General features: G+C 34.8%; 1 protein-coding gene across 7 annotated transcripts in view; it reads right to left on the bottom strand.

Annotated features, from left to right (window-relative positions):
- Nucleotides 1-13,610, bottom strand: part of SLIT2 (slit guidance ligand 2) — a 261,240-nt gene that overhangs the window by 100,540 nt on the left and 147,090 nt on the right. For all 7 annotated transcript variants that reach the window (XM_064511374.1, XM_026121952.2, XM_064511376.1 and 4 more), the window contains exon 5: nt 5,706-5,777. In XM_064511374.1, the coding sequence (XP_064367444.1) occupies nt 5,706-5,777 (72 nt within the window). The remainder of the gene's footprint in view (nt 1-5,705; nt 5,778-13,610) is intronic.

The raw sequence follows: 13,610 nt of genomic DNA on the forward strand, positions 1-13,610 counted from the left end.
AACTAATAAGAAAATGTCTGTTTTAAAATGTTGCTTATTTATTAGTTTTGCTGATACATCTTACACTAAAGAAACATGTTGACTTATTTTCTTCCTTTCTAGCATATGCTGTGCACCAGTTGACAATAAAAAAAACAACCCCTAAAACCTTGTTACCCCAAAAGAAAAGTATTTAATGTCTTAACAGGAGACGTTGCATACATTTGAAAGCTACTATCCTCATACATGTACCTGACTGACAGAGAAAACCTTTACCCATTCACTGTCTTCAAAGTTACAACAATTTCAGTGAATCTGTCTACTTTACTCTCTTGTCCTTCGGGGCTTGAGTACATTTTGTTGTGTAATATAAGAGAGGCACTATGAAGGTTTAACGTCTTCTCTTTTGTTCAGAAATGATTGCATTCTGCTAGTGTATCAACTTAATGATAAACACTGATTAAGAAGTCATCAGGAAAAGTCAAAAGCCTTTCTAGATCCCCACTGTGGTTTCCTAACCAATAAAACATTTGGAAAAACCTTCTGGTTTCAGCACATTGTATTTTGTATTTCATATCATTAATCTTTTCCTTAGGAGAAGAACAGACTACACAGTACTTATCTCTGCAACAGCACTTTTGGAAACAACCATTTTTTTTTAAACCTCTCCCAGTATATTTTATAACAGAACTGAATTATGCTTTCCTATTTCTTAACTCCCCTCTGAATTTTAATTTCAAGAGGAATCACTAATTTCAGAGGCATTAGCTGAGAAAGATGTAACAAAATCACGTAAGAATTTGTTCTAAGTTTTTATCAAACTTGTTTGAGTATGCTTATTTCCTGTGTCTATTACCACTTATTACTATCATGCTTTCATTTGAAAGTCAAGTGCTTTTTCCTATTTGCACTATTTATTTTGCTAATGTGGTTCATTGTGTCCTTTTCTAAATGTTTCCTGTAAAACACTTCCAATGAATACATAATTAATTTTTCTAATATACATAATGCTTACACCTATGATTGACACATTTACACATAATACATGTAAATAATCTTTTTCTTTTACCCCAAACCTAAAAAGCAAGAACTAAAAATACTTCTAAGTAAGACTTAGACATATACAGTATAGTTCAATAGCTCCATCCTCTCCAAATTATCTAACAATCCATTTAGCTAAACTCATAACTACTAAAATGAAAAAAACCAAAAAAATGTCAAACAGGAGAATGCCATGAAAAGGAGGCATAAACACAGAAAGAATAATCTGTAAATTATGCAATGCAAAGATACCGTGACATTGGTATGACTTCACAGAAATAATGTAGTTTAGCCAATTGGATGAGAAACAGCATCAAGACAACCATAAATGTGGGGAGCAAATATGTTTATTCCTATTGTAGTATGGAAATTGTATTACATATGAATCCCATTAAAGTTCTGTTAGTGGTTTATTTAAATATTAATTTTAAAATCATAATAATTTCACAGATTAATCCCACTGTCCCCCAGCTGGTGGGGAAAAAACGGAGCAGAGTGGACGGAAAGGTGCCATACAATACAGCAGTACAAAGTGAGGCGAGACTGGAACAAGCAAAGCATGGTGCAGTACACTTGCAGGAGATACCATAAAAATGTTCCCTAATATTTTTGGTACCATTTGATATAGTGTATATTAAGAATCACAAGTGTATATTAAGAATCACAATTCTACCATGATGTTGGTTTTTTTCTGTTCCACCCTCTGCTAAATATTGATTAGACAGCAGAAGATAAAGTTTGAATCTGACCTTAGGAAATTTTGTATACTTTATATGGAAATGTTATAATACAATTCCATCAAAACCATCAGAGCAGGGATCAAAATCTACTTCTCAAATATTATGACAAGTACCTTAATTATTATGCTTACAGTGGTGTTTCACATTTGCTTGCTTCTTAGGTTTTTTTTTTCCTCCTAGTAACCAGATTCAAGAAGCAACTGATCTGGACTTACAACTCTGGCAACTAAAGTATTTTCTTACCTTATCAAACACAAGATTAAAATTCCCAAGGTTGGGGAGAGTTTAAACCAGTAACTTGCACATCCAGTGTGAGTACTGTATCATCAAGGTGTGTTATGAAAATCATCATTAATATGATGATTAAAAATCTGTCTTTAATTTACAATTTACATGGTAATTTATATCTTTAAAAAAAAAGAAAAGAAAAGAAATAGCCCCAAACAGTGGGTGCCATTGCATTCTCTGAAGAACCTAACTTCTTTGTGCATCTTTTTCTCCCAGATCAAGAACCAAATTGGGAGTCATTTTCTGAATTTCAGTTTTAGGATTTAAACCCTAAATTCTGCCAAGTCTCACTTCAGCAGTAACATTAAAAGTAGATTATTCTTCAAGTCATTTCCCCTGCAAGGGAAAGTCAAGATTTTTTTTCCCCCCTATATCTGAATTGCCAAAATACTGGATAGTGGGCTTCTAGTTTGAGAAAACAGTACAGACTAAACTTCCACTCAATTTTTGGTACCCTTTTTAAAGAATTTGATTCATTAGTAACAATCATGCTAGGCTGTACTGGCAAAAGTGCAACCAGGAAGCTGAGGGAAATGATTCTCCCTGTCTTAGCTGGCAGTTGTGGGATGACATCTGGAGTCGGGCATCCAGTCTCAGCCCTCCCAGGACGAGCAGGACACTGATGTGCTGGGGCGAGCCCAGCAGAGGCCATCAAGATGCTGGGGGACGGGAGCCGGTGACAAGTGGGGCCAGGCTGGGAGAACTGGATCTGTTCAGCCTTGAGCAGAGAGGGTCCTAGCGCTGCCTACGACTACCTAACGGGAGGATACAGGCAGAGCCAGGCTCTCCTCAGGGACAGGACAAGTCACAGCAGACACAAGTTGTGAAACGGGAAATTCCAGCTGGAACTGAAATTCGAATCCATATTTTCTTTTTTTTTCAATGAGGTTGGTCAAAGACTGGAGCAGGTTGCCCAGGTTGTTATTGCTCATAATGTCCTGCCAATTTCTTTTCTTTTTTTAATCTTCTACAGAATATATCCATAGAAACTGAACAGCTTCTTCTCAGAAACATCAAGAGGAGTCTAGAACTAAGATATTAGCACAAAATCATAATCCTAGTGGTACCATCAACCTTAAAGGAAGCAATTTCTAATTCCTTTTGTTCGGTGATGACTGGAAGAACATCCTTTGATTACCGCAAAATCTTTCCAAAATGTTCCAAATCATGATTCAGTTGGTCATATATTTAAATGGAATGACAGAACAGTGAGTCTGCATTCAGCAAAATAAGCAAAATGTGTAATCAGTCCAGCTTTTACAAATCTGTTAACTGCCTTTGAAACAGGATACCAGTGCTATTATGATGGTTATCGTTTCTTGGATTTAGGAACAGGTCTCTGTAATCCACATTGCAATTAATGTAATTGATGGTGTCAGACAAAGCAAATTTCAATTAGGCAAGTGTTCTACTACAGGTTTACTTTACTCTTCGTGCCTTCTTCCAGAAGTCTGGTTAACATCTTTAACATTAGGGTCAACTACTAGGCAATTACAGAAGAAATGAAGAAATAAGAACAAATACTAAATTCTGTTGATGACAACTTTCAGTGAATATATACAAATATTTGGTTCCTCTTGCCTAAGCTTCTGGATAGATACAAATGCCATTCAGGTTGTGAATACAGGATCCAGTTACATAAATGCTGTGCTACAATCCCATCTGACTCACTGCTAGTACTCACTTGTCATTCTGATACTTAGAAATCTACAGCTCACAATATATGGGATGTTCTTCCTAGATGACCAGGAATGTAGGCAGCATTTACTAGGTAGAAAAATGTTATTTCTTATTACTTTCAACTGTAGTGGGATCATAAAGATTTCAACATATTTTTTTTTCCTAGGATCACCAATAAAGGAGATATCTATTGTATTCATGCCATTACAATAAACTGTATGCCACAGATAGGATTTGGACTTCAGGGCAATGATATGACCTTCATGCTAGTTTTGTTTGAATAATCTCACAAAAGAGAAAGACTTTAAAGGGCAGACCTCCTGTTTTATACAAATTTTAAGCATATTTCAGGGGCCTTGCCTTGAAAATATACACTAAGATATAAACATTATCTTAACTAAAGCATAGCTTCAGTCACCAAGTTGAGGCTAACTTGCAACACATAAGTATACTAATTTCATTCTAAAATAATGCCTGGCCATCAGAAAATTCTTCATGTTGCTTTTGTTTTTACTAGAGAAGTCTCTTTCTGAAGCTATATCAATTTTCAGATAAAAAAGATCAAGTAAAAAAATAGATGCTTCTGCTTGTAGTCAGACCTCTTTTAGACCGTGACTAATTATGGGACCAGTTCTGACAAGAAATTCATAAAACGTCAATTAAACAAAGTAACAAAGCTACTTTGAGAAGTGCTTGCATGTTTTTGAACAGAATAGATTTGAACATAATGGTTTGTCCACTGTGATACAACAGGGTTTTACTGCAGGGAAAAAAAGTGTCACAAACATGCTTAAACAAACCAAAAAACACATTTCCAAGTATTGCAGCAAGTAGGAGGCAATACTCTTTGGTATTCTTTGAATATTGGTGTTCTTTGGTAAGTCTTTGAAAAATGCCCTCCTAACCAATTCGTGAGCAGTGCTACTGAAAGTGTAATCAAATGCCATCCATCATAGGAACAAAGAAATATCCTATCTAGTTTCCTGCTATTACAGATACAAAACCATGCAGTTCTTTTCATAAGCTTGTAAAACCCCATTTTAAAACTAGTTCCTCTAGAAAGTTCATCTTTCTTAAACACTGGCAGCCTCAAATAATAAAAAGTAATTTGATAGAAATTAAATGAGAACCTCAAATAATGAACTAATACTTCCTTATTTTTATTTATGTATCTTAAGAAAGCAATTATGCTTTTTATCACAGCTGCATCACAGTGGCACCTTCACAGTGTTTCAGGAGCCCACTAGCATATGCCTACCCTCTCTGTTGTTCGTAACTGATGAGTCTCCAGCTTTAGACTCATTACAGTTTTCAAGCGCATGACCTTACATTTCCTGCTATACAAGCTCCTCTCAGGCTTCAGGTCATTCAGCTCTTTCACTAGAATAAACTGATCCACTCTGAACAGAAAGTCTGAAAGTCACGACTGACATTTTTCCACATTTTGAAGCCACAAGAATTCAAAATTTGCCCATGAACTTCAAGGTCATCATCGCTAGGGAACTTGTAGAAAAGATCTTTTTTACCACATAATAAAACTGTGCAAGAAAAGTAATCACACAGGTAGAAAAATATATTCTAGCAAAACTTGATCTTTCTTTCTCTCTTTTATGTGAACAAACAAAAAACGAGCTCTTAGATCTGAGGCAGAATGAATTTTTCCACAAGAAACAATGAAATGTTGAAAGTAGTCTGAAATTCAAATATTGAACACAAGTTACTATAAGCAAATAGTTACAATGTCTTGTCGCATTCAATTGCATGTCAGGGTTTTGGATTTCATATAGGGCAAGTTTAGGATGCTCAGGATATGCTGAAGTATTTTGCCAGAACAAATGATAAGCATTTGCTTTTATGCAGAGATTCTTTAAGCAGCCATAGAAGTGCTTAGGAAAAAACACCTGATACAACAAAAGAATACTGTATTGACAAAGCATTACCATCAGAACATGTATCAAAAAAAAAGAAAGTACTTACAGATTTTTTATGTCTACTGCTCCTCGGAAAGCCTTCCTTGGTATTGCTTGAATCTGATTTTCACTAAGATCACTAAGAAAAGGAAGATTAATTAACGATTAAAATTTGACATATACATTTCTTTCCATGTATAACAAAAAAGTACATGTAAAAATAATTTCAGCCATTACAGCTCAGTCAGTGCTTCTGATAAAGCATATTTTATAACCTTAACTGCTTTTTAATCAAAGAAAAAGAAGAAACAATAATATTCAAATTAGTTGATCTGTGTTGCACTAAGTAGTTCCTTTACAAAATTACAATATATGGCAAACAAAAAGTAGCAGCATTACATAATTTAACAGTGAAGTTCAGATTGATTTAATTTTGAATTAATTGGTTTTAATTTTTAACCAATTCCAAAACCATGACATCAAATTTTTGATTCAAAGTATGTTCAGCTTTATGCAAGGAAGACTGAAAAAAAAGAAGAAAAAAAAGAGTAGCATTCTGTTGAGAAATAACAAATATCACGCTGTACCATGTCTGAGATCAATACATTCCTGAATTTTGTTTCAGATATATTTTAAAAGACGGTATTAAAGAACATCTTGCAGCAGGTATCTACTGCTCCCCCCCCCCACCCCCCAAAATCCTTGCATGACTAGCTTGACGTGGATATCTGAAACTTATGCCTTTTCCTAAAGAGAAATGTTATTACCATAAACTTATTAATGAATCATTTATATTAATCAATATAAATATCCAATCCCTTTTCTGAAATTTGAAGATATTTTTGGCCTTAGCAATTCCATATGGCAATAAAATCTAAAAAAATTTTAAAAAGTGAAATAAAAAAGAGACATAAGAGACACAGAAAGAAAAGCAAAAACAAAAACACACACACAAAGTACAATCCAGTCTTCTTAATGTATGCTATGTCCCATTAACAAGTAATTCAGTGCAATAGGACAAGATCAATAGGTTAAGGTAGTTGGTGATATACACATACATATACATACATACATATATGTATATGTGTGTGTGTGTGCTTGTATATATATATACGTATATATACACCTACACTGTAGGTAGTTTGAAGGTTTCACTTCAGGTTGTAGTTTGCTCTCCTGGACCAAACACACCCCACGATGCACATGGTTCAAAGACGCCTGAAGGCCTTCAAATGGACCTTTCTACCATGTACTCTTAAAGCTTACAAAATCAGATCTCCTTTTGGAGGCCTTCAGAGATGCATCTCTCTACAAGGGATTACACTAGGAGGCCTCCTTGAGCATCTGAATAAACATTAGAAACAAGTTAGATGCATACCAGGCTTTGTCTACACTAGGACTTTAATTCAGTTCACAGAGCAGTTCTGTTGTGGCTAATTAGATTTCGTTTTGGTAAAACCAAGCCAGGAGCTCTGTTACAAAAGCACACTGAACACACTCCAACCCTTAATGGGAGAAGTAAATTTTCTCAATGTCTTGCTTTTTAGAGACATTTTTTAGACGACCTTTCTAGAGAAAACTTGGAGAAGAAACATCCCCCAAAGAAGCCTACAAATACGATACCAAACAGATAACTGAGCATGCAGAGTGAACAAGCAAGAATAACATCATTGATTATATATAAGCAGTCATGCTTTTGACATATTCTTTCCCTAAGATGTAAGCTAGCATGAGCTCATATTTCCAGTTATTAGAAATCAGGCCTATAGATCTCTTACATATTCGTGAACTTAAATAAATGGTTTGAAAAGTTTATAAAAGCCACACTGCCTAATCATTGCCAAATTTACATTGATATAATCTGTTTGCGAAAATAATTCTACATACCTTGACAGCAATTTTGTTTTATCCAATTCATTGGCGGTTTGGGGAATTCTATTTACTAAATCTTTCATGTTTTGTGCATCTAACTGCACTGCAATTCCTTGTAAAGTATATTTAAAACAAGACCCACTTTAAAAATATTAACAGTATGTGAAAAAAAGGAATCTATGAGCTGTGATTTAATTTTCAAGCCACCTAAGTAATCTTGAAATGGGATATGACTGAACTGCTCTGACAATAAATTCAGTGGCAATGAATGAAATAGCAACCTTCAGCATTTGTTACGGTAACATGATTTAACAGACTACTTCCTTAAAAGAATCCATTATAAACAAACATAAACAGTGAATGTCTATATTTACACTTCTCTTTAACTGACAAATACATTTTATCTATATAAAAATTCTGTGCAAAGCGGTAAGTTAGCAGTGGTGTTTTCTATCATGATAAACAATTAGTTTCTAATATAGATATATGTATATAACTATGTAAACCATTGCCACGTTCATAAATATATACTACATGAGGTAATGGTGCATTATACCTTTTATGACAGTAAGAAGAGTATCACCATTTACTATTTCATATAATTTAAAAAAAGTGGAAGATGAACAAACTTAAGGCAATGAGTAAATTTTAAAAAAATCTAATGAAAAATATCGAAGGCCAAAATCTTTTTTTCTTCGACTAACTGCAAATCTCAGCACACATGCAAGAATTTAAAACTAGGGGTTACTGAGCGAAGTGTTTCACTAAGTAATACATTGAGACTGTATGTGTGTGTACGTATGCATGAGAGAGAAAAATGATTAAAAGCATGGTAGATTAACTGCTGGGGCATCATTGTCAGCATCTTTTTCATGTACCGCACATTCATGTAAACTCAAATATGGTGTGCCCTGCTAATTTCACTACATTTGCAATGTAAACTACTTGATTACAAAGGCTCCCAAATTTGCTGAGCAAGGCACTTTTAAGACCAGCCCTCTATATGCAGAGAGATAACTAATGTTGGTAAAATAGTTTTCCCAAGAAAAAAATTTTGGCAATGCATCCGATGCTTTGTGAAACATTTCTGGAATTGTGTATGTAATAAGATGCAAGTTATTAGTTCATTTCTTTATTGCAAAATTCTAACTCTTGTTAAAAAAAAAACCCTATGTTTTTCAACATAAAATCTATTCCTACTTTTAGTATGAAAGTTTTTAGTAATTATCTATTCATTGATTTAAGTTCTCATCTGCTCGGTTTAATAAGGTTTCCTTATAAAAAGCTTGAGAGCCTTAAACAAACATCTGACTTTCTTCTTGAATAAATTATATCTTAGTTTCACACTCTGTAGACTTAGGACTGAGTAAGAAGTAGCTGTGTTTTTTGGTTTTTGTTTCTTTTTAAAGATTTTTTAGATTTTTAACCCATACCACTGCAATTCTTAGATTGCTCACAGAAGTGAAGGTCACCAGCAGCACAGGGTGTACTGTAGCTTTCTGGGGAAATGGGGCAAACATCTGTTTTGTAGATGAAACCAGACAATTCTGCAAGGGATTATGTTACGCGTGGACTTGACTTTGCAGCCTATGTTCTGTAGTAAAGAAAGACCAAAATAACCTTTTCAGCCTGCTGGTTATTATTCGCTATTCCTGCACTAATAGCTGTGTGAACTCCCTCTTCCATTTCAAAAAGAGGCAGCATTTGAATATGTCTGTACGGTATTTGAATACGTCTGTACACTAGGTGTAATTTATGATGGCCCTTGGGACCCCTAAAACGATAGGGAATTTAAGAAAATTTTAAGCCACAAAACAAATTAATATCCTATTTTAACATGAACAAACCTGAATTTCTAAAAGGAGAAGCATGAACCAGTCTTCAAAAAGCAGCACTCTGAGATAGCTTCAAACAAACTATTCTCCATAAACCTTGTAGCCCAACATTATAGACTTTACCTAAAAAGTATATCTATGGAACAGTAAAATTAATTTGAAAGTGATTTGTATGCAGCCAGAGTGAAAATAATCAAGGTTATCCCACAGACTTTTTGAGAGAGAGCACATGATGTAATAACCAGACATTTTGATAAATTCAGTTTACGTGTATTTGGGTTGTCCTCTGGGCCTTAGTCTTTCAACTAAACTATTCTCAAGTCTGTTAAGTTGTTTCAACAGAGGATATATTCCACATTACTAAGTGGGAAGTGGACTGTCTTAGACATTGACCCTTTAAGAAAATTCCTTAGTGCAACTTTGTGGGCTTAATGCATTTCATTCACAGGCTTGCACAGCGCCTTCAATCACACAGCCTTCACCGCACCTCGTCTTTCATACGTTAGGAAACAAGTGCTCAGGGCCAGAATAGTCATATATAACTTTAATATCTTTTAGTGTGAGATGACCTCAGTTATGAAGTAATTCAAATACATCTCAAACTCATTTCACTGAACCAGAAGCTGGCACAGTAATACTGGGGTTAAATATCAGATTTTTACACAAAGAGGCATCTGGGATGATCGTGACTAGTTAGGCTTAGGGTATTTGAAAGATGCTCTTTTCGGAGAAGAAACAGATGAGCACCGGTGTTGCTCTGGTTGTGACTGCGCTGTCCTGTTTATAGTGGTTTGTTTGGTTCAAATTTAAATACGGTTGAGCTGTGTTTGTGTCAAGCATTTTTCTGACTTGTAGTATTCTGTCTGCAAGACCATTTTCACAAAAGCAAAACAAGAAAAACAAATCCATATACCGAACCATATACTCAACCTTACTCTATATGAAAATATACATAGGAGGATACTCAAAGATGTCTGAATTGAACTTGATTTATTTCAAATTATGCCTGAAAGAAAATAGACTTCTCTATTTCATATATTGGTGAAATAGGAAAGAATCATTAGGGGAAAAAAAAAATCAAAGCTCTCACTCCAACCTCCCCCTCCATCAGGTTCATTCTATGTCTTCAGGTAATACCACTGAATCCTTCCTAAGAAATAGGACAAAACTGGTTCATTCCTATTTATCATATTTACTGTTTAGTAGACAGACAAAGTACATCAGAAAACATTTTTAAAACTAGAATCCTGCTAATATTTGAAATTTATACAGATATAATATGATCTATTCTAATAGAAAAACTGAAAATTTTATATAGGCTATTGTTTCATTATCAGAGGATAAAGTCCTCAGATAACCTGGTATTAATGAGCCTGACAGAGTGCTTCGGCGCTTAAAAAATGCAGACAGTACTGCAATGCAGCTATTCTATTACTCACCACGTATGGTTCCCAGTTGAATATCTCATTTAACCTTAAAAGGAGTACCATATTTTTAATTAAATTGAAGCACCACATATAATATCTATATCATACACAGTTAAGATTGTATTGGAGTTTTCTTGTGTGGCTAAAACCATTGTTCACTCTGAAACAATAAATCTTTTGAAGATGGCAAACCTGCTTGTAAATTTAATTACTCGTAATTTTATTTTCCTCCATGGTTTAACCTCCCTCAGCGTCTGATGAGTGATACCATAAATCTACACTGCCATTCCCTACTTTGTAAAATACTGAGTACTGGGAATGAGTAATGTGTCCTGATTTTTAAAGGAAAAGGGAGAAATACTAAGTCAAACAAAGTGCTGAGTACTTCTCAGTTTATTTATGACAGTGTATAAAAACAGATCAGAAGGTGGCTATTCCATTACCAGTGTCCTTAATTATTTTTAAAAAATATATGACAAAAGAGTAAACCTCTGGTAGTACTCCTCCTCTACTGGAAAACCACAGTTGCAAAATTAGCTACATATATTCTGCACGAAACCCCACGTGCCCACACAGGGCAGCAAACTCCACGACAGCTTATAAGACTAAATGGCATCAAAAGAAACAAACAGAATGAAATTTTTTAAAAGTTATTTGACTGAAATTCAAACATATGATTTGGATGTGGGGATTTTCACTTGGAACACAAAGATGGTGAAAAAATATACATACGTGTTTTGGCAGAGCAAGTAGCCTTTACACTTTATAAATAGATACAAAAATTAGATAAATTAAATGCTTTATTCATTTACAAATATCAAATGGTCTGCTCCTTTTCAGCTATTTTTGCTATGATTTACTTCTTCTTCAGTGCTATTCAGTGTTCCTACAATGTACCAGAGTATGCCTTAAAAATACAGAAATCTAGGTGGATGGGAGAAGACAGATGCTGCTTACTTATTATGTGATTCTTTGCAGTGAGAGCATGCGAAACCTGCTTAATCACAGGATGCTCTGGGACCTCATTAAAATGTTGACCTTTTAGGCCTTGCCTGGCCTGGGACATTTCTCCAGCAGCAGTCTCCTCCGTGGGACATGCCATGGAAGATACCTAACCTATTCTGGAGCAAGACCCAAGTTTGCAGGAGTTCTTGTCTTCGTATATCTTACGGAAAGGATGGAAAATTTTCTATTACTATTAACTTTTGGAAGAGCTCTTGGTAGAAAGAACCAGTCTTCCCCCCAAAAACCTTTACTCTGATGACATGGAGAAAACGCTGTCAGCAGCCTCGATTTGCAACAGTTGCTGTAGCAGCGGGCTATCCGATGGAAAGATGACAGACTGAAATGGCAAAGTATTTTTTTTTCCTAATTTGCTGGATCTCTGATAGGGGATTCACTCCTAAAACACCCAACAGTTTTCTACTTTCTAAATCTGAATAAAAATAGGTCTTTATACTCCATGTTGGATGCTTTCTGTGATCACCAAAACCTTTAATCAGATTGTTTTTATTGCTTATGACTCTTTCTTCATTGTCACACAACAAGGAAATTTATATTCCTAAGCTGCAAAGTTTCAATATGACTAGCAATTTAATCTAAAAGCTTTTCTGAATGCTAGAGAGGCACACCTTGGCTACCTCCAGTTTCATTGCAGTAGGATAAGGTACATAAGCAGGAAAATTATTTTCAGAACTATGTAGCAAAATCAGAATGACATACAAAATCTTTGACAACAGACATACTATTGAACTATTACATTACTGTGCAAATTCAGGGAGAGTATCCTGGAGAGACAGTTCCTCTAAAATTAATACCTCAGGTGAACTGAACCCATTTAAGCATATTTGGAATTCAAATTTCCTTCATGGTAGGAATATATCATATTGCAGTATAAGCTTAATAAACAAACAGGAATGTATTAATCTATAACACAGCCTTTTTCTTTTTACCTCGCATTAAGCAAATGTATTACCATATATAAACAAGCAAGTACCTTCCCTATCAGTCAAATGAGACTTGTCCAGTTAATTGGTACAATACTGACATGTTTGGCTTTTACAGTTATTGTATTACAAGTTGCAGTACGGCACAATTTATTTATGAGGATACTCCTGTACTGAAATGGATTCGCATGTCCTTATTTCAAGGCCTAGCTTTTGGCATGCCTACAAATCAATTAATACAAACAGAATAAAGAAATGCTTAACAAATACACGCCTAACAATTCAATCTAGTCTTCTCTAAAAAAACTTGCTGTTACGTTCTTCTTTGACTATGAAATAAACAATTTAGTCTCCAACTGAATGATTTTGTTTTTTATTCTCCAGTAAAATATCCAATAAAACTGTTCTTCTTAGTAACAAAGATAAAAAAGGAGTCGAGTTCACTTCTACCAGCACTGGCTGGTATTTCTCACAGCACATATTTATCTCATTGTCAAGATTAAAATACTGAACTTAAAATTCTAGCATTAGTTTTGTAAATCATTATCACTGGTTATATCATCATTCCAACATGTTTCTGATACGAGGAATAAAATTTCACATATGTCTGTATGAAGGTGTTAACAATTGTCTTTTGCAGATGGAGAAACCAAGGTAGTATGTACCAGTAACATGCTGAGGAGCACAAAGCAGGTGAGAAGAATTTACATACTAAAACTGCAAATTCTCTGTGTTGTATACTCACTTCTGCTTGCTTTGTTGACTCCCTAGAGACTCAGATGCTGTAAATAGTAGGAAAATAATTTATTCCCATGGTAAAGCAGGACAGCTCCCTCTGCCATGTTGTACTAGAACATCCCCAATCGAATTTCATCCCCAATCGAACTGCATT

This window comes from Dromaius novaehollandiae, chromosome 4 (genome assembly GCF_036370855.1).
Source record: "Dromaius novaehollandiae isolate bDroNov1 chromosome 4, bDroNov1.hap1, whole genome shotgun sequence".
Classification (NCBI taxonomy): Eukaryota; Metazoa; Chordata; class Aves; order Casuariiformes; family Dromaiidae; genus Dromaius; species Dromaius novaehollandiae.